Source organism: Calypte anna, chromosome 3 (assembly GCF_003957555.1).
Source record: "Calypte anna isolate BGI_N300 chromosome 3, bCalAnn1_v1.p, whole genome shotgun sequence".
Classification (NCBI taxonomy): Eukaryota; Metazoa; Chordata; class Aves; order Apodiformes; family Trochilidae; genus Calypte; species Calypte anna.
The window spans coordinates 59,840,625-59,867,988 of NC_044246.1; the positions used below are offsets into that span (position 1 = coordinate 59,840,625).

The 27,364-nt window shown below is 41.7% G+C and overlaps 2 protein-coding genes across 3 annotated transcripts; both read left to right on the forward strand.

The window, feature by feature from the left end:
* The first annotated feature begins 8,203 nt into the window (after window positions 1-8,203).
* On the forward strand, window positions 8,204-15,569 carry LOC103528705 (pantetheinase). Its single transcript, XM_030447838.1, has 7 exons — window positions 8,204-8,493; window positions 8,601-8,731; window positions 10,388-10,580; window positions 11,940-12,234; window positions 12,691-13,064; window positions 14,803-14,973; window positions 15,222-15,569. The coding sequence occupies exons 1-7, from the start codon at window positions 8,281-8,283 to the stop codon at window positions 15,330-15,332; spliced, it is 1,488 nt and encodes a 495-aa protein (XP_030303698.1). The 5' UTR covers window positions 8,204-8,280; the 3' UTR covers window positions 15,333-15,569.
* LOC103528704 (vascular non-inflammatory molecule 3) lies at window positions 8,223-24,367 on the forward strand. Of its 2 annotated transcripts, none has more exons than XM_008494081.2 (8): window positions 8,223-8,271; window positions 19,138-19,359; window positions 19,467-19,597; window positions 20,657-20,849; window positions 21,403-21,694; window positions 22,277-22,650; window positions 22,818-22,988; window positions 23,775-24,367. In XM_008494081.2, the coding sequence occupies exons 2-8, from the start codon at window positions 19,147-19,149 to the stop codon at window positions 23,925-23,927; spliced, it is 1,527 nt and encodes a 508-aa protein (XP_008492303.2). In that variant the 5' UTR covers window positions 8,223-8,271; window positions 19,138-19,146; the 3' UTR covers window positions 23,928-24,367. The 2 variants fall into 2 exon arrangements, with proteins under 2 accessions (XP_008492303.2, XP_030303697.1); XM_030447837.1 differs by having other exon boundaries at window positions 8,223-8,261; window positions 19,128-19,359.
* Window positions 24,368-27,364: the final 2,997 nt, after the last annotated feature.

Below are 27,364 nucleotides of genomic sequence, written 5' to 3' on the forward strand. Positions count from 1 at the left end.
CCTGGTACTGAGTTGTACAGTCTGTGAAGCTGTGATAAGTAGGAGCTGTGCCAAGTGTGGTCAAACTACTGGATCAGAGCATCCCTGAGCTGGTGTGGCAGAGGCCTGTGTGGCAGCACCAAGCTCAGGTCTGCCCACCTGCCTTCCCATAGCCCTGCCTGCACCCAGCTCCCTCAAATTCAGGCAGGAATGTGTTCATGCTGGGCTTTGCTCAAGTTTCCTAAGGTCTGGCTTGTTTTCCTGCTGTGACCTGGGCTTGCCTTAAGCTTCATGACTACAGCAATGCCAGTTGCTCAGTGCTGATGGAACTCTTGGCTCTTATGTGAAACAGGGCAGAGTGATTGCATCTCCTGGTGTCAGCTTTCTGCCATTCTGGGGAATTCCCAGTTTTTGTGCAAGACTTTCCCTTTTAAAGCTTCCTGTCTTTGCTTGCCCCCTCATGGGAGACTTCCAGACACCAGACATGGGGCTTCCTAAAGCTCATGCCTCTTCTGTGCTTTTGGTTCTGTTTGTTCTGGAGCCCTGTGCCCTGGTCAGCTGCATAGCAGACATCTATAGCAAGATGCTATGGTCTTGTCAGAGGACACTGAAGTGATGGTTTCTCCTGAAGAGGCCTGGATGCTGACAGACAAAAATATGGCAATTTGGAAGTGACCATCAAAGGCACAGCCAGACAGGTATTATGACATAATTAAAGACAATAATTTTGATAAACTCTGACTATTTTGTTCATTTTCTCAATGGTGCTACTGAATGGGTGTACTGCACAATTCAAAATTTATATTTTTGAATCATGACACAGTAGTATTTTTATTGTTATTTTTCTTAATAAATTGCACCATTTTTTTGAGTCTGTGATATTTGGTGAAAGATAACTGTCAGGGTTTAGCACTGGCCTGGCAATTAAACAATAACAGATGCTCTCTATTAATCCCCCTCCCCTCCCTGATAAAGAAAGGAGAGAGAATAAGGGAGAGAGATTATGGGTTGGAAACTAAACTACACAGCTTTAATAAAACAGTAATGATAAAAAGGAAAAATTGCTAAATATATACAAATATACAGGAAAATTGATACCACATTCCTCCGCCCTCTCCTCCAGTAATTCTCACGTCACCACCAAGGCTGCAGGGCAGCCCTGGGAAAGTCCAGGCTGGACTCCTGGAGTCGGCAGCAGTCGGGAACTGGAGGCAGGAACACACAGATATGGGCTGGCATGGATCAGGACCACAGGCAGAGGAATGGACGGGATCCTTCCAGGATGCCAAAACAAACAGGAACATGTGAAGAAGAAGAGGAAGGGACGGGGTTTGACCCTCCTGATCCTTTAAATTTATACTGAGTATGACATGTATGGGATAGAATACTCTGTTCAATTTTGGCATCTATCTTGTCCATTTCTCCTTATGGGACCTCTTAACTCCTTTTCATCTTCTGGAGGGCAAAATGTTCCTCAGAGCTGAGCAGTGTCCTTGGTTCTGCACACCAGTCTCTAGTTGTAACTATAAACATCGAGTGTTATCAGTCCCAGACGCAGACACTGTCTGAGAAACTTGCTGTTAATTTCAGCAATTGCAGCTACTTACCAGAGATTTAGCTTAAAGCAAAATTACAAGACAGAAAATTAACTTTATCCTGGCCCAAACCAGGACAATAACAAAACATGCCACAGGAGAAACAAGTCCTGAGCTACCTCTGCATAGCTGCTGAATCAAGAGCTGAAGAAGAAATCTGAGATTAGCCCGCAAGTCAGAGTAACATCAATGCTGTGCCACACACTGGCAGCAGAAGGGAGACTTAAAGATGCAAAGATTTGCTTTCATTGCAAGGAAACCCCTGTATTTCTCACTTACCTAATGTGAGGTGAAGCCAGAGTTTCAGCACACTAGGCTTTAAAGCACAAAACCACTGTCTTCTGTCAAATAACAGAACATGACAGCCTCGTATGAAAAGGAAGTAGCTTAAACTTCTAATTCTTGTGGTCTGTAGTCTCTGTGTTGGCATTTTATGGAGTGACTGGCTTTGATGTTTTCTTTCCTTTTTTTCTTCCCTGCTTTTTAAGTTTGCTGTATCACCCATGCTGGAAAGACTGAGCTATCTGGTGAGAAATAACTCCATCTATGTAGCTGCAAATATGGGAGACAAGAAGCTTTATCATTCCAGTGATCCATTCCACTGCCCAAGCAGTGGTCACCGTCAGCACAATATCAGTGTTGTCTTTGATTTAGAAGGGAAACTGGTAGCTCATTTTCACAAGGTAAGAGGGTTCCACAAAGCTCAGGGCGTACATAATCCTATTATGATTAAAGACATGAAACAGAAGCAGCTTCCCAGAATTAAATGTATTTGTACACAGAGCCATTATATAATAAGTGTCAGAGGGCAGTTGAAAGCCACTGCCTTAAGATGTCTTCAATCATGGTATTCTGAAATTAATAGCAAGCAATTAAATTAAATAAAACTGAAATCCCTCTATTTTTACTGCTTCTTGGTACGAAGTGACACATGAAGTATTAAAATATTAATGTTCTAAACTAAATGTGAATCCCTTTCACTGTTATAAATCAGAACCATTAATATTTGTGCTTGACTCCTTGCAGTCATATATTTCATAGATTTTCCTTTTCAAAATTAAAATATAGTTCACAAAACATATTCACCATTGCTTCTAGTTAAGTGAATTAGTAATATATTCAATATTATTCTGATTTAAATGGTTTGATTTATTTTATTTTATTTTCTAACCTTTTTTTCTCCATTCCTTCGTTTCTCCAAACAGCACAACCTTTTTGTGACAGAGAAACAGTTTAATTACCCCAAGGATCCAGATTTTATGACTTTCAATACATCCTTTGGCTACTTTGGGGACGTGGGAATGGGCGTCAAATGTTCTTTAAAAGTCCATTTTCAGGAAAAGGTTTTTCACCCAGAGAGTGTTTGAGCAGTGGAACAGGCTCCCCAGGAAAGGAACCAGCACCAAGGTGTCACAGCACCTGTTTGGATGATGTTCTCAGGCACACGGTGTGATTCCAGGGGTGCCCTACATAGGGACAGGAGTTGGACTTGATGATCCTGATGGGTCCCTTCCAACTTGTCAGATTCTGTGATTCTATGAAATTACCAGTACTGATATGTAATGCACGTGATTTCATCTTCTGACCCTCATCTTGGCCTTTAGCTTTTGTTCATATGAAGGACTAAACTTTTTTGTGTCCACTAGGTGGAAACCTAACGCTGGGAAATGTTCCTATCAGTCTCCCAAACACTGCTGCTGGAGACCTCGTGACAAGTTTTCTTTGAAGGTTCTGCTTTCACTGTATGTTTTTCCTGAACAGATGGTAGAAGTCGTGTACAACTTTCACAGAAACTTCATTTGTCACCTGTGAAGCAAGAGAAATTTACTAGTGCTGCTAAAAAGTCACCCTAAACTGTGCCTCCCAAGTAAATGTAGATATAGGCCATTCCTTTAGTTATCTGTCATTGATGACCCTACGTCATACAACTTACACTGGGGGATTGGACTTGATCTTCTGAGGTCCTTTCCAACCCCTAACTTTCTGTGATTCTTTGTGGATCAGTTTTGCTCAAGTGCAAGAGCCCAGACCTGAACATGTGTGGGCAGCCGGTGGGTGGAGATGGCTCAGACCAAGTTTGAGATGTTCTCCCTCAGTGGCACCTTTGGTACCAACTATGTCTTTCCAGAAGTATTGTACAGCAGAGTGTGAGTTTGAGGTAATGGAGACCCCTTGTGAGCTGCCAGACTTTTGACATAAATGGTCAAAAAGCCTCTACAAAACACAGGAGTCATTTGGACGTTAACAGAGTCCTGTTTCAGTAACTGGCTTGAGTTCAAGGAAGCCTTACTTCTACCTGATTTTCCCGGCTGCATTCATACATCGGGTCTATTTTGTTGGTTCTCCTCCATTCCCCCAAATCCCCTCAAACAAGATACTGCTCAAAGCAGAAGTGTAGTTTGTCTCATACTTAGTCCTTAGTCCTAGATCCGAGTGAGCAACCACATCTCTCAACAAATTCAACATTAACAAATATATTGTGTTTGTCATACAATAGTACTGCTTTGCTGATGTTTCTGTTTATTTTACATAACTAGGTGCTAACCAATGAATGTCTGATAAGGCAGACTAGCACGTCAAAGCCAGTCTTGAGTGTAACACTCTCTGGGAGGTGGTATGAAAAGGACCCTCCACACACCCAACAAACGTCACCATGATTTCACTGGAGATCCTTTAATATCTCATCTGCTTTTCCTGTAATTAATCATACTAATTAATCATAATGTTAATCAGTGTTAATACCCATAATTATAATGGCATTCTGTTTATTATTAGGTTGCTTTATCTAACAGGATAGGCATTGCATATCAACTTGTTCACTTGATTTTGCAGCAAAGATAAATTACTCTGTTGGGCAGCTCTGTGTGTTTTTGTGTGATGGTGTTGGTTGTCTTGGGCTTTGCCTTGGCACTGGGGACAATAGAAAATAAATCCATAGGATCATAGAACAGTTTGGGTTGGAAGGTACCTTAAAGATCACCTAACCCCTCTCCATGGGCAGGGACACATTCTACTAGACCAGGTTGCTCAAAGCCCCATCCAACCTGGTGCCAAACGCTTCCGGGGATGAAGCATCCCCAACCTCCCTGGGCAACCTGTTCCAGTGTTTCACCACCCTCACAATAAGGAATTTTTTCCTAATGTCTAACCTAAAACTACCCTCTTCCAGTTTGAAGCCATTACCCTTTGTCCTATTGCTATATTCCCTCCCCACCTTTCCTATATGCCCTTCTGGTACTGCAAGGCTACTATCTGGTCTTCCTGGATCCTTCTCCTCTGCAGACTAACCCCAACTTTCTCACTCTGTCTTCATACGAGGGGTGCTCTGGCATTCTGATCATCTCCATGGCCCTCTTCTGGACTCTCTGCAACAGGTCCATGTCCTCATTATGTTGGTGGCCCCAGAACTGAACACAGTACTCCAGATGGGGTCTCATGAGAGCAGAGTAGAGAAGGACAGTCACACTTTTGATAAGGCACAGGATAAGGTTGGCTTTCTGGGCTGCAAGCACATATTGCCAGCTCATGTCCAGCTTTTCATCCACCAGTACCCTCGATTCTTTCCCTAGGGTTATTCTCAATCCATTCTCTACCCAACCTGTACTGGTGCTTGGGATTGTCCCTACCTGGGTGCCTAACTTGAATTTGACCTTACTGAACTTCATGAAGCTGACACCTCTCAAGCCTTTCAAGGTCTCTCTGGATGGCATCCCTTCTCTCCAGTGTTTCAACCACACCACACAACTTGATGTCATCAGCAGAGTTGCTGACGACTTTACCAGTGTAGGATTCAAGCACAGAGAAGTGGGTTGTGGACCAATAACAACTGACTTTTAATTTTCTGAATTTTTTTGCTGAGTATCAGAAGTCAGTTCCACAAAACAGTTCTGCCTCACCTCTGAACACACACTTTTCTAGACCAGAGATTAACAGATCCCTTGAAAGCTGATGCTTGAAATGTTCTCACTTACTTTGGAAAAGAAAACAAACCTTGAAACATCTTTGCTTTCACAAACAGTCCCTGAAGCCAGTACATGGGTGTAACGTTATCATGCCATGCCCTAACTTACAGAAGTCTATTTGAATCTTTCTGGCCACAGTTTTAGGGTGTAAAAAATGACCTTTCCACATAGGGATTGATAACTGTGTTGCCTTTTCCAAGCAGTTAGGTGGGTCTATATAAGAAATTCTCAAAATTATTAATTTTGCAGGTATGCATCTGTCTCCTAGTGAAATGTTTTTTCATGCTGGTGCAAAGCAAAGTCAGTACTATGCAAGCAGCTGTTGGGAAAGCCTAGCAAAAGCTTCCACGTTTTAATCACTGGGATATGTGCAGATGCAGGCTCTGCAGATTGTACTTTCTAAGCAAATGAACTGGATTGTTTTGCCTGCCATAACTCAGATTTCTATGTTATGTTATGGTTAATTTTGTTGTTTGCTCTCCGGGTTTATTTTGAAACAAGATTTTTCACATTTAATCAGGCCAACCTAATGAAAAAAATAGAGTTGCAGGATGTAAAATATGTTGGTTTTGAACAAAGTGAACATTGTAAAAATAAGATTTTAGTCTTATTTTAACCTTCCACAGTTCATATAATTAAAGAAATAGAAAACACTCTGCTTGTTTGTGGAGAAAAAGTACTACTGTATCTCTACTTTTATATCTGTGGTCTAGGACACAGTGTTCTGTTAGAGTCAAGCAACATATCTATGTGCTGTTGCTAAAAATGAGCAGATTCCGATTTCCTCACCCGTGACCACATGTCCTTGCTGCTTTGCAGTGATTGCATGGTTGTAGGTGTAACCCTTCATAAGGGCTTCTCCACAACAAGATTTAACCCTTTAAATAAGGAGTAGCCTTCCACACAGAAGGAAAGGAGAAGGAGCACAATCTAAGAACAGACTGCCTCTACAGCTAAGGAGATTTAGCATCAGACACCACCCTGTTTGGCAAATGTAAGTCCTCAGTTTTCCACCATTCTCAAGCAGTAGCAGAGATAAGGGAAAGTGCAGTAAGGGGGATGAGGAGAGTGAACTGGGAGGATGGAGGTGTAAAAAGCAGAGGGAGCTCTAGGATAAATTTCCTCTTACATTGTGGACAGTGTACAGCCTGGGTTGCTGTAGTTTCAAGGTTTATTCAGCGGGTTTGTTTGTTTAACTGGAGCTAGCTCCTTGCTCCTGGGTGAGCTCCCAGCTCTGCAGGCAGTAGGCAGTGGTGCCTGCTGATGCAGAGGTAGGCAGGGATGCCCTCTTCCCCCCCATACTACAGAACCCCCCCCTTGTCCTGGCAGTGTGACTTGAACTTCACAGGGCTAAGCCCTGGTCACTGCACCTCTAAGTTTTTCTGCTTGTCCCTGCCAGAGGAGTCACCATTCTGGTCTGACTTTTGTCTGAGCTGTTGCTAAACAAGGAAGCATTTACTGCTTCCTCCTTCAGGCTTCCTGATTGTCATTGATGTGACTCAAGCCACAGTTCATTCGGTAAGAAAAACAGGGGGAGGAGAAAAGGCTTCCAACACTACTTCAATTATCAGTGAAACCTCTCACAGCCTTTTAAAGCTGTATATTTAAATACAGCTCGTATTTAAAGCTCCTGAATAAGCATTCTGTATCTAGCAATGTGTGTAGAGATGTACATTAGAGGTTAACATTACAAGATACAATGATTGAAGCCCTCTGGTGCTTGCATTCACCCATAGTTCTGTCTCTTCTGAGACAGCCCTACAGTGACAGTCTGATGGAGCTGAAGGAAGACGGCCTGTTCTGCTTCCCTCTCTTCAGAAAACCTTTTCCAAATGAGAATACTGAAACTACTAGAAAGCCAAAACATGACAAATGTCAAAGAAAAAATGCATTTGAGCTGAAGTGAAATACGAGATTAACAATTAAGGTCTCAATTCACAGCATGTTCCTGGGGACAGGAAAAGTGAACAGAGGAGCAGGCACCTGATGGATTAGCCTCGTGGCAGCCAGGCAATGAGATATTCAGTTTATGGTCTGGCTGGTGGCTTACAAGCCTGATTTCAGAGGAAAACATTCCCTCCAGACTTGTATTTTCTGAGGGAGGGCTGTTGGAAACTGATGTACAACTAAACAGAAGTGACTGGGAGACCCACTGGAATAAATGCACAGGAAAGTTCTGTTGCTGGTATCTTAAGTGTTACATCTACAGTGAGATGCTAATGTCATTACTTTGGTTAAAGAAACTCAGGGAAGCTAGCTGCACATAGTGGCATGTAGCACAGGAATTGGGCAATATGAAGAAATGGGGAAAAAAGAAAAAAAAAAAAGTATTTAGCACGCTCAGTTTTGCCATGCAAAATTCACCAAGGACTAGCTCCAAGGTGGCACATTCACTTTTCATGTGGGTGTCAGAGTTGAGCCAATATAGACAGCAAAAATCTGTTGCAATCAATGACAAAGTATAACAACAAAAACTAGAAGGTTCATTCTAGCCATGTGTTTCCTGATATATTTACTTTGGCAAAATAAGTCTTGTGATTACTCAATATTTTATTTTCAGTAGTTGTGACATCGTTACTGCATACTGTTACACATTCCCGTATGCTACCAGCAACGCTTTATTCCAAGGTAAAGCTTTAACAGAGCAGCACTTATTCCCTCCTTCAGAGTTAAACTTTGTCCCTTTTTTCTATGCACCCTTTGTCCGTGACTCACAGCATTCCAGGAGCTGAGAGGCAGCAGCCATGCTCCCTTCCCAGCCTCTCCTGCACACTGCAGTGTTTGCACTCACAATCCTTCAGGCCCTCGCCTCCAACACCTTCACTGCAGCCGTCTACGAGCACGCGGTCATCCTGCCAGATGCCACTCTTCAGCCCGTGTCACCTGAGGAGGCTTTGGCCCTGATGAACAAAAACATGGATGTCTTGGAAGGGGCCATCAAGGCAGCTGCCCAGCAGGTACAGCTAGGTGGATGGGGAGCACTGATAGCCAGTGTTTTCTTCTCCTGCTGACCCTCCTGGTAACTTGTTGGGGAGTGAAATCTGAACTCATCTCCTTGTGCCAGGGTGCCCACATCATTGTGACTCCCGAAGATGGCATTTATGGCTGGCGTTTCACAAGAGAAACCATCTACCCCTACCTGGAGGATATTCCTGATCCTGCAGTGGACTGGATTCCCTGCACTGACCCCACAAGGTGATTCCTTCTGCAGTGGTTTTTGTGGTTTCACTTTAGTGTCTCATGGAGTCATGAGCTGCTCCCAGTATGTAGAGTACTGCTCATGCTATTGACATAAGGGTAAGCTCCAATTCAAGTTGCATATGAAGGTAAGTTACATGATAAAATAAATAGCATATCCATGACTAAAAGAGTAGTGAGCCCTGTTTTTAAAAAGGGCTTTTGGATTAAACACTTAAAAAATAAATTCAAACAAAATACAGAATTGCTCAGTGTAGAAGAAACTTTCTTTTTTTTCCTGCATTTTCAGCTTTGACTCTATAATGTGCTGGTTCTCATTCTGCTTTCAGTTTTTCCACACTGTTTTGAATAGAACTGATTCAAAATTTTTCACCCTATTCTTTGCTTTTTTTGTTAGTTTGTTTTTTTATAATGCTGAGTTTCAAATAAAGGAACACAAACTGCTTTTGTGAACAGTAAAGGACTAGTTTCTCAGCAGCTATTAAAAGAGATGAAGTCAGTTGTCAAAGTTCAAACCTCTGAGTGCTACGAACCCAGAAAGTTTTAATCTTAGTTTTTTACAATTAAGATAAGATAAAATCTGAATGCTAGAGACTCTATTCTATAGAACACAATTCAAGCATCATGTTTCAGATATCCTGTAGCTAACTTCAGTGCTGGAGTTCAACAAGTGCTCAGTCATGGAAGTGCAGCTGTGGTCTGCCTTTTTCACCATGATTTTCTGCACCTGCTCGATGATGAGTACCTTAGACCATAATATAACATCTGTGAGGATACAATTCCTCAGTGGTCCTGAGAGGAAGATTCACACTGGGGAGAGGTACAGGATGTGCACCTTTTTACTGAGACAGAAGTAGCTAAAATGTATGTGGCCTGTGCTGTGGCAGGCTGTCTAAGCATGTATTTTTTTCCAGTTTTTCACACAGTTTTTGTGAAGATAATCTATGTGTCTTTTTACTGTCCCAAATCATGGTTTTCATTGGCTCCTTGTGAGAATATACCACCTGCTATCAGCCTGGCATGCTCTATGCCTTGGTGCTACCTATGTGTCCTGCATGATGGTCCTCCTGGATGGTCCTTGCACACCTTGCAAAGCACACACATTACCACCTTACAAAGGACGATGTAAGGTGGTTCATGGGTGCTTCAGAGGTTCTGTCAGTTTATGGCACATGGCCTGTCACATCCCGAAAGGAATATCTCACTGCTGTTCATGCCATGGCTAGAGCACTGTGCTCTCCTGTCCATGGAAGGAAGTTAAGTGCCTTGATCCCATCACTTGTAATATTCCACAGTTTGCTACAGTCCTCATGCTACTCTATGTCTTGTATAAGATATCCTACCGTGTGACACCAATTTTGTATCTTCCTGTGCCCTGTAATTCCTCTCCTGCTTTTTCCCAGTCCCAGCATTACCTGCTCGCTGCAGATTGTGTTTTGGGTGTTGAGGGGTATTTGCAGGCAGTTCAGGAGAAGCTCAGGGACCTGCCCCAAGTTGTGGAGAGCAACCTGAGGGAGTCCTGCAGTCACCCTGTGAATCTACCTGCCCTGCCATACCTGCAGGATTGGAGGTGCTGCAAGAATGCCCTCAGTGATGGGCACCACCGACAGCTCAGATTTTCTTTGTATTTTTTTTTTTTCTCACATGCATTAGATTTGCTCCTGCTCCAGTACTGGAACGACTCAGTTGCATGGCCAGGAATAATTCCATCTATGTGGCTGCAAACATTGGGGACAAGAAGCCATGTAACTCCAGTGATCCCAGCTGCCCCAGTGATGGTCGCTATCAGTACAACACTGATGTTGTTTTTGACTCAAAGGGGAGACTGGTGGCTCGTTACCACAAGGTAAAGTGACCTAGGAAAGTCAGGAGTTATTTTTCCACAGCTTCCAAAATGTCTCCATCTGGCAAGATAATTGAATTCCAGTTATTGTTCCATGACAGATTTTTTGTTCTGTTTATAATTTAAAATCATTTCTCTGTTTCTGTGAAGTATTGACTCCAAATTTCCATTTGCTGCCATGTATCTCAATATAGTCTAGAATAAAAAATGATTCCTTGGGTCCAATTTCAAGGCATACATTTCTGGTTGACTTCTTCAGTTCATTAATTCCCTTTTACTGGAAACACTGCTGCTTGAGAAGCTTTAGTTTTCAGTACCAGCTCTTCACCAGACTACCCCTTCATATTCCAGGATTTTAAAATGTTCATCTGCATCTTGTCTTTCCTGAACAGTCTGGTTTAAGGAAGACAGGACATTTACTATATTTTTTTTTCCTGATGGTGTTTCAGCACAGCTTTTGCATGATGAGAATTATCTAAACAAACCTATGCTGAGTGTAAAGAGAGATGAAGGCATTGACATTTGCATCAAATGAAATTATCTTTTTTTGAGTTTTATGTGTTTATCTGCAAGGATCATCAAAGTTTTCTGGGGGTCATATGCTGACTATCCTGTCAATGTGGCTAGACTGAACTCTATTTTTTATTTAATACACTTTGGGCTCAGTATTTAATCTGGATCTTCAGATATTATGCCCAGAAATTTGTGTGCAAACTGAGTGAGGGGGACACTGATAATGTGGAGCCTGGTTCTCCCAGGCACCAAGTTACAAGTGCAGTAACCTTGAGCCTTCTTTTCTGGCTTGGTTACACGTGTTTGTTGTCCAGGCCACCTCTATATCAAAGGACATCTTTTAGTAAAGGTGATTTCAAAGGAAGAATGAAAATGTTGGAAAGCTGAAATTGTTGCAAACCAGGATTTTTCTGTTGGCTGAGGTCATCTGCCTTTCCCCCATCATCATTAACCTTTGTTTTCTTCTCTGCTGTGGAGTTTCCCTGTACTGACTTGTGCTTCCTGTTGCTTCTGTCTGCTTCAAGTCCTTCTGTGGATCTCCATACTAAGGTCATTAATCCTGTTTCTTGTCACCAGATCCTCTGTGCTCCTCTTCCATTATAGTTTCTCTTCTGTGAGTCTTCTGGGTCAAAAGAGATGTAATAATAATTGCCAGGGCAATATGTGTCTCCCCATATCCACCTCTTGGGCACTATGGTGATCATGTAATTTTAACCTGAGTTCCTACATATGAAGGTTTGAAACACAGGTCAAAAAACTTCTCTGATAAATCTGAACAGTTTTAGGGAATGACCCCAGGATATTGCAGTAAGTGCGTTAATGAATTTCTCTTTTTTCCTTCCCCTACAGTATAATCTTTTTATGTCAGAAAGTCGGTCATTTAATTACCCAAAAGAGCCAGAAGCCATCACCTTTGAGACCCCCTTTGGGAAGTTTGGCATTTTCACATGCTTTGATATCCTTTTCCGTGAGCCTGCTGTGGTCCTAGTGAGTGAGTTGCAGGTGGATACTGTGCTCTTCCCAACAGCGTGGATGAACGTCCTGCCATTTCTGACTGCAGTTGAGTTTCACTCTGCCTGGGCTATGGGCATGGGAGTCAATTTGCTTTCAGCAGATACTCATAACACTGGCTTAGCAATGACAGGTAATTACTTCTCACTGTGTTTGAAAAATCTTATACCCATGAATCTTTATTATCTGTTCTGCAAGGTGATATCACAGAGGAATACAATGTATTTATAAAATAATAAATGCATTATAGTAAATACCTTATAATAATGTGTAATAATATCTCAATGGGTAGGTGGTCAACTAGCCAAAAATAAAGGAATTCACAAGCAACTCTGTTGAGTCTAGGAGAAAAGAAAACAGGGGAGGCTGCAAATATAACCTTAATGTGATACCCTCTGCCTTTGGGTTATAATGAGCAGACCTCACCATGGAACTTGTAGGCTATTCTTTGCCTAAACATGATCTCTGTACTCAGTCGTTAACAGTCAGCTTTGATGAGACTAAAATTTCTGTCGTATTTATAAAATTGTGGATAAGCTAGCAATAGGGACAATTAAAATGACAATATGTATTTGTTGATTCTCCTCAGGAAGTGGTATTTATGCACCAGATGGAGCCAGAAGATACTACTACAATATGGAAACTGAGGATGGTCACCTTCTCATTGCTGAACTGGATTCACACCCTCGCCTTTCTTCTGCTTCCTCATCTGCTGTCAACTGGAGTGCCTATGCTTCAAGTGTCAAAAGATTCTCACCAAATGACCATGATTTTGAAGGACTCATCTTCCACGACAAGTTCACTTTCACTGAGCTCACTAAACCTGAAGGGAATCTCACTGTTTGCCAGAAGGACCTCTGCTGTCACTTGAGCTACAAGATAGCAGGGAAACAACAAGATGAAGTTTATGTGCTAGGTGCTTTTGATGGACTTCATGTTGTTGAAGGACAATATTATCTGCAGGTAATTATTTTTTGAAGCTTCTTCACAGGGAGAAACCTTCATCTGGTCGGGGGAAAACACAATGACTTTCTTGTATGCTGGATTCCTCATGTCTTATTAATTTGCAATGGGAAGTATTACCTAAAAACTCCAAGCCTGATTACCTTTAATCCAGCAAATGTGGTGGAGAGATGTCTAAACCTCTTTCAAGTTCCCAGAGTGCTGTCACTCGTTTTTTAGGCATTCAGTATGGACTAAATTTATGTCTTCTTTGGGACTACATGCAGTAAGTGTTCTGAAACTCCTCTGTAATCTTCATCAGTCAGTTGTCGAAAAATCAGTTGATCCTATCTATCTTTTTGAGACAATGTGGTAATTTAGAGTCACAGAAGTGTTCATTTTTTGTCATTAGTCAAATCATAGCAACAAAGTTTACTGAAACAGCATATGGCTTTTCCTGGAAATGTCCACTCTTCTTCTCATTTAATCAAAAGTTTGGGAAGACACTGAGTTACATCCTGGTTGAATTTACCTAAAGCCATATTAGAAAACTTTCTTTGCCTTCATAATTGTTATTCTATCATCAGTTCATCCTTTTTTTATTTACTTTCTTCTGTCTGTCAACAAGGTCTTTGCCTATCAGTTGGTACAGACTCCTGTTTATGGGAGGAAGTCTTAGGCAGCCAGAAGCTCACTTAGAACATTTAAGAAGGCAGCTTGAATAAATTCTGTTCTTTGTGAGCATTTTTGGAAAATTTATTTCAGTGATCATGGAAGCTGCCAAATGATGTCTACCAGTACTGAATTTTCTAGAGAAGACAGCAATTTCTATTCTTCCTCTTTCCTTCTATATTTTTTTCTCATTTGCCCAGAGCATACTGAGAAAATTTTATCCTTTATTTCTCTGCTTACATACATTTCAGCACCAAGACATATCTGATGATGAAGAGTACTTTTTATGTTTGCAAATACACTTCTTCTGTCCCCCATCATATGACACATATAAAAAAAACTTCTACATGACCTGTCAACAAAACCAGCCAACATTCTTTGAATTTTCACAGGAGTGCTATCTCTATTTCATATTTCTTCATGGTGTCCATAAACATTTATCAGCTGGGTAGTTAACTCTAAGAAAAAAAAGGAAGACATTGCCATTCTTACTTACCTTTATGTGTTGCAAGTGCTAACACAAAAGTGTAGCAGAGGATCATAGCCTTGGTATATGTTCACCAGGAGCTGGAAGGAGAACATCTAATTCAGATTTACCATAGACTACCAGGCCATTTAATGACTTGTCAGTAGCAACATGTACAAATACTAGTAAGAGGACCTGTGTGTAGGGTTTGTTGCACAGCATACCCATGAGGAGGACTTTCTTTCATTTGCCTAAAATTTCCATTCAAAAGCTCATCTTGATAAGATGTTGGAGAAGGAACCTTCAAACAAAAGAACTGATGATTGGAATGGAAGAATTAGTGAAAACAACAGGATTGTGCTTCATTGATGAAACAAAGCACCATGGCAGCTCTTATGTCAGAAGCTGGTTATTTCTATCTGCTAAGGAAGGAAGGTCTAGAGTACCCCCAAGTAACATCAAGGGGTAAAAATGGAAACTGAAACTAAAAAGAAGTTGTTTGAAGATTATAAAAGAGATCTTGTGATGGCTGCCTGCTCCAATACACACCAACTTTGATAACACAAGGCTTTCCTTCCAGAGTGTTTCTCTCTTGATAAATATGGTGTTTCCTCCCCACAGATATGCACACTGCTCAAGTGCAAGAGCCCAGACCAGAACACGTGTGGGCAGCCAGTGGAGACGGCTCAGACCGAGTTTGAGATGTTCTCCCTCAGTGGCACCTTTGGCACCAACTATGTCTTTCCAGAAGTCTTGTACAGCGGAGTGCAGCTGGCCCCTGGCGAGTTTGAGGTAATGGGGCATGCTGGAGCTGTGGTTCTCTGTGGGACAGCAATGCAATAATCACTCTCAATATAGCCACAGTGAACTTGCTCACAATGAATAATCAGATCTATTAAATACATTTTAATTAAGTCACTAGTTTCAGTAAGAGATATAGTCTGATGCATATTTCTGTTTTGTCCTATCTTCTGGAGCTTTTAGCCTGGTTTGTGTGGGCAGTACTCTAACCAGGCCTTCCTCTTACCTTTTTCAACCAGGTATTGAATGATGGGCGCTTGATAAGTAAGACAAGACCAACAAAACCAGTCATCACTGTGACACTTTTTGGACGATGGTATGAAAGGGATAATCTGAAAAAAGACCCATAAACAACAGCCTTCCCATGACATTACTATAACTGAAGCTGTATTCAATTAATCTAACGTACAAATGAGATGAAGCATCCTCTACTACAACAACCCCAACTATGTTTCTTATTTTCGGTTGCACTAACTTCTTATTCACGTGCTTTGTATAGTAATAATGCAGCAATATTATTTTATTGCTACCATTTATTGAGAAAATCTGTATTGTGGGCCAAAGAATAAATTTGTATTAAAGGAGCATTATGTATTTTCTAATTTCAGATGACGCCAGTAAATAAAAAAATGAAATATGTGATTTGTGACAATTTTATAGAAAAAAGCTCAATAATGCTTTGTCTCCGATATAAAACTACTTATGCTGACCTATTCAAGTCTCCTCCTTTACCTTACTTAAACTTACACCTTTTTCTCCTATTTGTGTTACTTTGGTTTTGTTGCCTTTATGCCAATCATGCACATCACAGGGCAACACAAAACAGCACATCACAGAGGCTGAGCAAGAACTCCAAAGAGCCAACCCTGTAACAAAACCTGCCACCACTTCTTGGTCAGAACTCAACATGAGTCATAATTTCTTTGAGATCTCTATTGAACTGAAACTTGTAAATGAAAGCTCAAAATATTATTCTTCTTAGCTCTGAATAACAGCTTGTCAGCACCTGCTGGCTGCACTGGATGCTATTCAGTGCTGGAACTTTTTCATGCAGCAAAGGAGTCAGCGTGTGACCTTGTATATATAGCAGCTCCTCCGTCCCAGCTTCTCTATTTCTTTCTGGTCATATAACACCAGCATATTTGAAATAAGCCTTTGCTTATAATTATGCAGGGTGGTGCTACCCCTCAAATTCATTTACCGTAGGAATTAACTTGTTTAGATTTCTAGTTGGGACCAGTTATTGCTGTTGAGAAGGCACTCCTCATGTCTTTGCTTTCCCTGACCTCTGTTTTGTTGCTGCATTTCTCCTCTTTTTCCCCACACTGTCACTGTTCCTCGTCTCAGCATGGTATTTTCAAGGTCCTCAACCCCCTATAATTCAGCTATGGAGCTGGTGAGATGTTGGAGGTGGCAGTTCTACCCAAACTCCAGCACTGATTGCCACTGCCATGCACCATGTGACCTTTATGAGAAGTTTCCAAATGGAAATAGAAACTCACATGACATTACATAGTGTCATGCTTAACATAATGACACGTGGATTTAAAGAAGGCTGTAGCAGTCAAATAGATCTCATCTTGCAGTGCATAAGGGATTCACCAGGTGAGTGTGGTCTGAGAGCTGAGAGGCAGCTCCTCAGGTCCATTCACTGCTGATAGCAGACCTCTGGCTAAGAGAATCTGTGTGCAAGTAGTATATGATGCCAGGCCTTAATCTGGTGAGTATCTTGATCTCAGGATTTTGTTCAAGGCCGCTGTCATCTGGTTAAGTTGTATTTGTATGTTGAGTATTTTCCCATGAAAGATCAGTACAAGTCATCATGGCCTTAAATTATATTTGCTACAAAGATTGCACAACATTTACTGTTGTGAAATGTGTTATTGTGTGAGTCAAGCATACAGAAAGTAATGCTGTGCAAGTCTACCCATTATCCACATACCAAGTTGGTTGGTATAAAGACAGAACTTCCTGAAACCACTTATAACAGACACTTCTTCCGGGAAAGGGAGACAAAAAAGATTTCATTATCTGACAGCTAAGTCAGAGCAACAGAAGGTAAGAAACTGGGGCAGCCAAGATACAAGGGATTTTTGGGAAAGTGCAGCTTTATCTTCAGGATTTCTGATGGGCTGATCTGTCGCTGTAAGAAAGCAGGATGCAATAGGTCACGTTTCAAAATTGTGGCTCCCGTTCATGATGTTTTGAAACAGAGACCTGAGATCTTTTGAGTTCAGTTACTGAGTGGTGTGCTGACAGGTTTGCTCAAACGGCCTGCCTGGCATCCTCTACAACATGGAGCAGGTCCCAGAGGTTACACAACTCCGAGCTGGCACTGTGCTGAGCTGGGGTGGCAGAGGGAGGACCGTGTGTCTCTGTGGGAGCACAGGGCTCAGGGCTGACCACCTGCCTTCCCACAGCCCTGCCTGCATCCCTTTCCCCCAAATCTGGGCAAGAATGTGTCCGTGCTGGTCTTTGCTGAGGTCTGGCTTGTTTTCCTGCTGTGACCTGGGCTTACTTTGATCTTCATGACTACAGCAATGCCACGCCTGAATGGTTTGTAAGTCTGGCAGGTGATGTGTTTCTTCAGCTCCAGCATGACGGTGACTTCCCTCTGACTTCTCTGTCAGAGAAGGACAGAATTCTGTAGGACAGAATTGCTCAATGCCTTTCCGGACAGGGTGATTGCAGCTCCCAGTGTCAGCTTTCTGGCACTCCAGGGAATTCCCATGCTTTGTGTAAGAGTTTCGAGTTTAAAGCCCCCTGTCTTGACCCTGTCCTCTTGGGAGACCTTTGGACACCAGACATGGGGCATCCTAACACTTGTGCCTCTGCTGTGCTTTTGGTGCTCTCTGCTCTGGAGGCCTGTGCCCTGGGCAGCTACATTGCAGCCATCTATGAGCACAACGTGGTCTTTTTAGACAATTAAATTATAATAGAATAAACTATTTCATGCGGGACGGACTTACATCCAGTTCAACTTCCTGACTCATTCAGGGCTGGCCACATTAAAGGATGTTGTTGATGGCATTGTCCAAATGCCTTTTAAACAGGCTCAGGGCTGTTTAAAACCTCTCTAGGAAGCCTGTTCCAGTCTCTTCGGAGGTCACTGAAGTGCTGGTTTCCCCTGAGGAGGCCTTGATGCTGATGAACACAAATAAGACTTCTGGGTGAAATTATACAATGAGGAAGAAGAAATTGTTAGAATAAAGTAAATATTTCTAATTTTCTTACAGAGCAGTAAATATGATTAACCAAGTTATGTTTCCTTCACTCTCACAGACATACCACAGGTTCTAACAAAGGTTTTCTTTTTAAGAAGCACCTGAAACTATAGTAGTAATAGGCTACTTTCAAAATAAAAATAAAAAATTACTTCCCAGAAGAAAAAAACACTTCTTGGTATAGGCAATTTTAAATTGCCTACTCAGCAAAAATTGCTTTTTGAAATATTCATATTGTTTAATTCTCTCACAAAACAAGCAAGTATATTGGCTCTAGGCAAGGGGATCAGCACAGTTCAAGGGTTAGTTTATATTGCAGTATGAGCTCAGGAAGAAAGACACTCTTAGACCTGTGACAACCATAATTAACTATGGACCAAACGTTAGACACACGGCGGGACCACATGTCTCATAACTGTAGATGAATCAGACACAGTCTGAAACATGTGGGCTGTGCCTCATGCAGGTGATATGCCTTCAGGATGGGCTGAATTATTAACTGATGGTAGCCATGTGCAGTAAAATTTTCTGGAGTTATATGCCTTGAACAGGGGAGGCTGGGCTTGCTCCAAAATGGGTTTGGAAGCTTAGAGTAGAATGTATGAATGAAGAGTGCAAGTGTTCCTTCCGAGCCCAGGGAGATCAGGTTGGCTTCTGACATGATCTCTTAGCCTTTGGTAAACATTTTATTTGCAGTATTTCTGAATACTGTATATTGAAATATTCAACTGAATATTGAAATCAAGATGCCGTCATTAGAAATATTTCTTTGACTTCTTACTACAGGCAGATGTCATTGCTATGAACAGAACTACACTGTACTTTCGCAGATTACTCAATAGAAGGTTATTTGCCAAGCAAATGTATTAGTCTTTACTCCTCCTCTTTCTACCCCATTTATATTCCTCATGTCCATTCCAGGAGCTGAGAGGCAGCAGCCATGCTCCCTTCCCAGCCTCTCCTGCACACTGCAGTGTTTGCACTCACAATCCTTCAGGCCCTCGCCTCCAACACCTTCATTGCAGCCGTCTACGAGCACGCGGTCATCCTACCAGATGCCACTCTTCAGCCCGTGTCACCTGAGGAGGCTTTGGCCCTGATGAACAAAAACATGGATGTCTTGGAAGGGGCCATCAAGGCAGCTGCCCAGCAGGTACAGCTAGGTGGATGGGGAGCGCTGATAGCCAGTGTTTTCTTCTCCTGCTGACCCTCCTGGTAACTTGTTGGTGAGTGAAATCTGAACTCATCTCCTTGTGCCAGGGTGCCCACATCATTGTGACTCCTGAAGATGGCATTTATGGCTGGCGTTTCACAAGAGAAACCATCTACCCCTACCTGGAGGATATTCCTGATCCTGCAGTGGACTGGACTCCCTGCACCGACCCCACAAGGTGATTCCTTCTGCAGTGGTTTTTGTGGTTTCAGATTAGTGCCCCACGGAGTCATGAGCTGCTCTCAATAAACACCTGAGTACCACTATTTTTTTTTAATTTATTAAAATCCCCAAGTACTGTAGAAATTAAATGTATCAAAACAAGCACACAATTAAATTGTAATGGGAATATGCAAGGGAAAAAGCATTAAGACCGTCTCAGTTTTAAAAACTTAAAAATGAGGAAAATGAAGAAATTTGGGGTAAAATAATAATTTTTAAAATATATGAGGCTCTGCCATCAGAACAATCTTTTTAAAGTATAAGGTAGTTCATAATCATATGGGATGCAAAGATTAGACAAGGTGGGTCAGCCTTCAGCTCGTGTGGCTGGTTAATTTCCAAATCAAATTGCATGAAGTACTTCTCTAGATCTGAAAGAGGTGTCTTGTAGAAATTCAGACACTTGCAGAGTCATCTGTGGTACACTGGGCTGGTCTAAATGTGTGTGCATGGAGGACACCACAAAGACTGGGTTAATTTCTAGGCTAAGCTTTTGTATTCTTCTATTCTGTTGCCTTATGAAACAAGATTTCAGGAGCCCTCAGCTCTGTAAATGCTGTGGCAACTTTTAAATAGATGCTTATGGACAACTGCCTTAAACAGAGTGAAGATGCTTTAAAAAGATTAAAACAGTCTTTTGAAATCAATACTTAGATCTATCTGAAAAATTATCTTTCAGTAATTTTAATTTTGTATCTGTAGACTTATTTATTCCTTCCTCTGTTTTCTGAATCTGTTCGTATCTTTGTATATTTTAGCTGTGAATCATATCCACACAGAAAATAACAACTTAGTCTTCTTAGATCATAAGGACACTATATGTTAAAGATGAAAAAGCTCAGTAACGTAAAATTATGCTATGAATACAGAAAAAAATGAACAGAAACTGTGATTTGTTCTATACTTTTTTCTACACCTGGAGATATGCATTTAGTGGAACAGTAATTTCAAATACATTTCTTCCACATCTAACTTAAATTTGTAAATTTTTTTTCTTGCACCAAAAATGCATTAGATTTGCTCCTGCTCCAGTACAGAAACGACTCAGCTGCATGGCCAGGAATAATTCCATCTATGTGGTTGCAAACATTGGGGACAAGAAGCCATGTAACTCCAGTGATCCCAGTTGCCCCAGTGATGGTCGCTACCAGTACAACACTGATGTTGTCTTTGACCCAAAGGGGAAACTGGTGGCTCGTTACCACAAGGTAAAGAGGCACTTCAACATCCCCCTCTAATTGATTATCAGTATAATTTTCATCTCTCTGGAAAAAGTATCAGATGGTTTATGCAACAATTTTATATAGCTTTGTAGAGTGACAACAAATCCAGGATGATCTGATGCAAGGATTATATGGCCAGAAGGAAAAGCAGGCAAATGCATGGTCAGTCAGGCATTATTTCCAGGAGCACTGCAGCCACAGAGTGAATGCTGGATACCAAACACCTAGGGGGTATATTTATGATAGTGAATGGAAAAGAAGCAGTGAGAGTTTTCCATCCTCAGTAAATGCTAGCTGAACCAATGCAGAGTTCCAGCCAATCCAGGTAGCCAAGCAGTGGTTTTAGGAGGCAGCTGGGTCACAGCCACCCCGTTTTGAAGGGGGAGAGAGTTGGCTGGATGGATGCAAAACCTCTTGTCCATACAGCTCAAGTATCTCAAGCCCCATCTTTGCCTTAAATCCCATCTCAGATACAAAAATAGCTGCTCATAATACTGCTATATTTTACCTTCTAATATGCCATTTTCTTCCCCTCCAGTATAACCTGTTCAGAGGAGAAACTCAGTTTAATTACCCAAAAGAGCCAGAAGCCATCACCTTTGAGACCCCCTTTGGGAAGCTGGGCATTTTCACATGCTTTGATATCCTTTTCCATGAGCCTGCCGTGATCCTAGTGAGTGAGTTGCAGGTGGATACTGTGCTCTTCCCAACAGCTTGGATGAATGTCCTGCCATTTCTGACTGCAGTTGAGTTTCACTCTGCCTGGGCTATGGGCATGGGAGTCAATTTGCTTTCAGCAAATACTCATAACATTGGCTCAGCAATGACAGGTGAGTTGCATTTGGGAAAAGGGGAATTGTCTTCAGATTATTGGAATCAGAAGCAGGAAAAAAAAAATCTTGGAAATAGTGAGGTCTCCAGGAAATAGTGTTTCAGTCAGGTTAAAATCTTCTTAATGTTGCATTGAATTAGTAAGCTTAGTGAAAAGAAATTCTGAATGTTCCGGTGGAGGTAAAGTTAGAAAGTGCACGAAATAAAATGTTGATATTTTAAAAGTGGGATTTTCTTTAAAAAATAGAACAGTTTCATTTAAATTTTTAGTTTCTTGTTTAGAAGTAGCATTTCTTGTTTAAAATTCAATTGTAAGTTAAATGGAGAAAAAAAACTTTAGACAGAGATTGATAACTTAAAAAAAAAAGGAGGGTTAATTTTGTATATTGAAGAAAATATTTTCAGGTTTTTTGTTACTGCTGAAGAATTTGAGATATTTATATTTTAGTTGGATCTTAAAAGTTGACTGCAAATAACATCACTGAAAAATCCCCCAGTGCGTCATGGGGGTTGACTGTCCCCTGTGCTGAGCCATTTTAGGGGCTGTGGGCTAACAGAGGGCTGGTGATTTTCCTGGACAGGGAGTGGGCTGTTCACACCAGAGGGACCTGTGGCCTACTATTACAACAGTGAGACAGAGGAGGGACATCTCCTGCTAGCAGAGCTGAGTGCACGTCCCCGTCTTTCCCCCACCTACCCCCCTCCCATCAACTGGAGCTCCTATGCCACAAGCATCAAGAAATTTCCAGGAGAAAAAGACACTTTTTCAGCAGCTGTCCGTCGGGATGTATTCACTTTCACTGAGCTCAGATACAAAGCTGGAAATTACACTGTTTGCCAAGGAGATCTGTGCTGCCATTTGGTCTATCAGATGTCGAACAAGAGCAAAGATGAAGTTTATGTCCTGGGTGCATTTGATGGACTTCATGGCTCTCTCATTAAATACCATTGGCAGGTAATTCATTTTACAAGGGTGAGTGTGTCTTGCAGATGTCTATAAACCAAACAGCCCAAAGCATTCTTCGATTACTGCATCATGAGAAGTTCTTTTGCTATCAGATCCAGCTCTTGATTATTGAAAACTTGGTGGTAATTTGCCTTGCTGTCTCCTCCTCCCCACAGATATGCACACTGCTCAAGTGCAAGAGCCCAGACCAGAACACATGTGGGCAGCCGGTGGAGATGGCTCAGACCACGTTTGAGATGTTCTCCCTCAGTGGCACCTTTGGCACCAACTATGTCTTTCCAGAAGTCTTGTACAGCGGAGTGCAGCTGGCCCCTGGCGAGTTTGAGGTAACGGAGAGCCCATATGAGCTGTCAGACTTGTAACACAAATGGTTAAAAAGCCTCTACAAAACACAGGAGCCAATTGGGAGTTATCAGTATCCTCTATTTTAGTAACTGGCTCGAGTTCAAGGCAGCTTCAAAGACAAGGCTAGTAAAACATTGTGCATCCTGGATATTTGTTTTGAATGGGTTTCTGTAAAAAAATGCACATCAAAAGATTTATTGGTACAGTAAAATACAATCATGGCCGAATTAAAAAAAAATTCTTGACAAATACATGCTCATTTTTTGTCATGGAGACCCTTCAAAAATTGTAGGTGTTGACAGTCTATGAACAATTATTTCAAATTGATCTGTTAAAATGTACCTAAGTAAAGCAAAATATGGCCAGTAGCTTGAAAATCTCTTCCATTTGGAAATTATTTTGGTGTCTAGAAATCAAAAAATATTTCAAGTTACTGTCCAAGATAGGTATATAACCTTCATTGTGATGTATGAGTAAGCAATGAGAACATACCAAATCGTACTCTTGCTTTCTTATGAGGTGGAGAAAAGGGTTGTTGTTTTTTTTCAAAGGTGGAGATGGAAGAAGTTTTAAATATATTCAAGTCCAAGGAAATCTGGGAAGGCTATGGCAGAGCCAGGGAGAATTCGGGTTTCTTTCATTCTCTCTGCTGTCTTTTAAAAGTGCTGCAGAAAAATATTGACTCTCCAAGGCCCCTCCTTTCTTAGCATGCAAAGTTGCTACTCTGTTAGTGGAGCATTAGTATCATTCTTTCTCTTTTCAACTAGGTGCTACGTGATGGACGTTTGAAAAGTAAGCATGCCACATCAAAACCACTTGTAACAGCAACACTTTTTGGAAGGCTTTATGAAAAGGACCCCCTGCATCCTCTGAGAACCTCCCCACAGCACGGCTCCTTAGCTGCTACACGTGCACCATAGATAGGAGGGGAATTACCCTGCTGGGATCCATCTCTTCCTGAGCTGTGGCAATTTTCCTGTATCATTCCTCTTCTGCAGTCTTGCCTTTCTTCTCAGCAGCATGCCAATTGGTTTTATGCAGGAGAAAGCAATGTGATCACTTTCTTATGCATGCATGCATTTTTAATGGTGGTTGAGTGAATGCAATTATTTTTTTCAGTATGAATGCTTTTGTCTCATGAAATCTTTCATTAGAATTTTTTTTTTCCAAAGATATAATGCAGATTGCCAGGATAACACTGGAAAGAGCACCAATGTTTAAACATGAAGTTTACCAGTTTGCTCCAGAACAAGTCTTTCCCAACGCAGCCTTTCTCTTCCTTTGGCCCTTCCCATTTTTCAGACTGTACAAGCACAAAGTGTCCATGTTTCTCAGTCTTAAACACTAGTTGATGCAGCTTCTCTAATGCTTAGCAGGCATTCTGACCAAGAGATTTTATATGGAAGATTAAACCAGGTTTGAAATGAGTTTTGGTGTAGCTGCAGAGAAGGTGATCCTCCACAATCCACACAGGCACTGAGTATGGCTGAAGTCTGTAAAGGGGCTTCAGTTCTGCAGTCCCTCTGAGTTTTCACCACTTTGTGCATGGCATATGTGTGCTGTCCAATGGATTTTAGACCAAATATAACATATAAACATAGTATGCTGAGTCCTTCTCCTGAATATTTAGAAAACTTCTTCAAAACTGTGAAAACAGGCAATATTTTAGTGTGAGAAATGGGCATTATTTGGGACTTCTAGCAACAGCATGTGAAACTTGGCGGTCTGGGACCTGGTGCATGTGTGTGTATATCATTCTGCAGCAAATAGGCCTCGTTTGCATCACATATGCTTTGGAATGGTTTCAATGCTTAACCCATAGTCTACTGCATCTGCTGCCCTTCACATCACTGGCATAATATCTGCAGCATGCTTAGCACTGATCTGCCCTAAGTGTGGCGCATAAAAAATATGCTGTGGCATCCCACCCCATGCAGGTATGTTATCCAGAAGTTGATGAAATCCCATTTCTGTTTTCCCATATGCTGATGACTCTCAGAGCACAACTCTGGGAGTCCCTTCCAAGACTTGTTTCTGTTGTAAATAAAATATCCGAGCTTTTAGTCAGAGGAGGAACTGTATTGCTTGTTATTCAAGAAAGACGGAACCTCGAGGTCATGCTCTCTGTTGGCTTCTCCAACACTTTTTTCTCACCTGACAGATGGTTGTAACCCAGACTAGTTTTTCATCAACCAGAGGAAATTCTAGTCATGAGAGATTACACTGGACCCAGGGCAGTACTAATTCTACCTGACTGTTGGGTGTGTAATGGGTATGATGTCCAGAACTGCAGACAGCTATGCTGAAGGGTGGGAGCCGATCTCCATTCCCTGAGACAGAACAAAGCACTTCAGAAGTCCCCTGTGTCACACATGGGGAGCAACAGTTTGGGAAGGGTAAATGGGACTGAACATGCTTGTTATGATGGTCTGCAGTGCCATCTTCTTGACCACACAGATCTGCTGGTTTACGCTTGAGCTGGGGCTGTTCAGCCTGAAGAAGAGGCAGCTCAGGGGAGACCTCATCACTCTCTACAATTCCCTGAAAGGAGGGTGTAGCCAGGTGGGGGTTGGTCTCTTTTCCCAGATGACTTTCAACAAGACAAGAGGGCATGGTCTTAAGTTGTGCCAGGGGAAGTTTAGGTTAGATATTAGAAAGAATTTCTTTACGGAGAGGGTGATCAAGCATTGGAATGGGCTGCCCAGGGAAGTGGTGGATTCTCCATCCCTGGAGATATTTAAAAAGAGACTGGATGTGGCACTCAGTGCCATGGTCTAGCAACCGCAACGGTGGTGCAAGGGTTGGACTCGATGATCTCTGAGGTCCCTTTCAACCCAGCCAATTCTGTGATTCAGAAATGCCTCAGAAAAGGTGAAAGCTACTCTGGCACATAAACTCCAGTACTGAAAAAGATCCTTAAAACATTTTTAACTTGAAAACATAATTCTCCCTGCACCGTCTGAGCCCTGCTTTTTCCTTCTCTAGTCCTGATGAGGTACCTCTGGCACCTTTCTATTCCAGTCATGGTCACTCCTTGAGAAATCTAAGGTCTTGGCTCCAATGAGGTAGGGCTGGAAGAAAGAGGGAGCCCAGCTGGGAGGGACAGCCACTATCTCCTGAAGCCCTCTGACTGCACAGTCACCTCAGGAGCTCCACACTCACCTGTGCATCCTTCTCTCATGCTCTGCCACTCACCTCCATCCGCATGTGGCTGCACTTCATGTGAAACACATTTTGTTACCTGGCCTAGAATTGCTCATGTGGAAGGGGGTAAAAGAAAAGAACGTGAAAATTATTTGACTTTCATTTTTGTTGTCACAAATCACTTGATTAAAATCTTTTTTTCACCAGTTGACATCAGTAGTTTTACATGCTGAACCACTAAAAAGAAGAATCTGGGGACATTTTAATAATGAAATGCCACACAGATGCATAGTGGCACTTGAAGCAAACAAATACTGTGCTGGTTGCTGGTATCCTGGGTATTTCATGCACTCCCATCTGATGTGAAATTTATAAAAATCTTTCTGATGAATAAGAGAAGTTCAGTCAGGTGACACAGAGTGAACATAATTGTAAAAATTACTAGATTTTTCTTTGCGTATCAAGTAAACTCTCATTTTTAAACTCTCTTCACAAAAAGAGTTTGTTAGATTTTATTCAAGCTCCCAAATTAGTACTGAGGAGACAAGGCTCCTGGGGAGATAGCTTGTAGAGGGTGGAGTTTATGCCATGTACCACTCCCTTGCCACTATTCATTCCGGCTGTGATAACTGAACATAAAAATCTCTCACATACCACTTGCTGACATTTCTGAAGTATGGAATACTTCCCAGATACATGCAGAGCTGTCTTAGGCTGTCAGTGTTGGAAATGGGTACCATACAATTGTCCTATAAGATAACAGGAAAGGACTCTCAAACCTCATTCATCAAGGATGCATAAGTTCAGGATTCTTTCAAATTCACTAAAAAACAAGGTTGAAGAGTGGTTGACTTGTAGTTTTCCAGACTTGCTGCCCAGCCTTCCTCTCCCTGAGAAAGTAATGGGGTGCCATACAACAGACCAGTGGAGAGTTTATTAATCTTTTTCTCACTTCTGGTGCAAAACAAAAATTTAACCAAGCAGAGGAAGAAGTTACATGGACCATTGCAGCAGTTTCAGAATAGATCCAGCATTTTAATTTGCAAGAACCATGAGCCCTACTTTTGGGTAAAGGTTCCCTGGAAGTTAAAAAACAAAAAGATCTTTGACTGAGAAACTTGTTGGTGTCAGTTGGTCACAGATAAAGCTCAATTTTAGGAAATGTGAGGTTTTTTAATAAAGGCCTATTTCAAGTGATGCAAATTATAGAAAA

Bases quoted from the DNA above. Each gene is read 5' to 3' on its own strand.
- LOC103528705 (XM_030447838.1), top strand. From the start codon at position 8,281: ATGCTCCCTTCCCAGCCTCTCCTGCACACTGCAGTGTTTGCACTCACA. The intron at 8,732-10,387 runs GTGATTCCTTCT...CACATGCATTAG, and splicing joins CCCTGCACTGACCCCACAAG to ATTTGCTCCTGCTCCAGTAC. The intron at 13,065-14,802 runs GTAATTATTTTT...TCCTCCCCACAG, and splicing joins AAGGACAATATTATCTGCAG to ATATGCACACTGCTCAAGTG.
- LOC103528704 (XM_008494081.2), top strand. From the start codon at position 19,147: ATGCTCCCTTCCCAGCCTCTCCTGCACACTGCAGTGTTTGCACTCACA. The intron at 20,850-21,402 runs GTAAAGAGGCAC...CTTCCCCTCCAG, and splicing joins TGGTGGCTCGTTACCACAAG to TATAACCTGTTCAGAGGAGA. The intron at 22,651-22,817 runs GTAATTCATTTT...TCCTCCCCACAG, and splicing joins TCATTAAATACCATTGGCAG to ATATGCACACTGCTCAAGTG.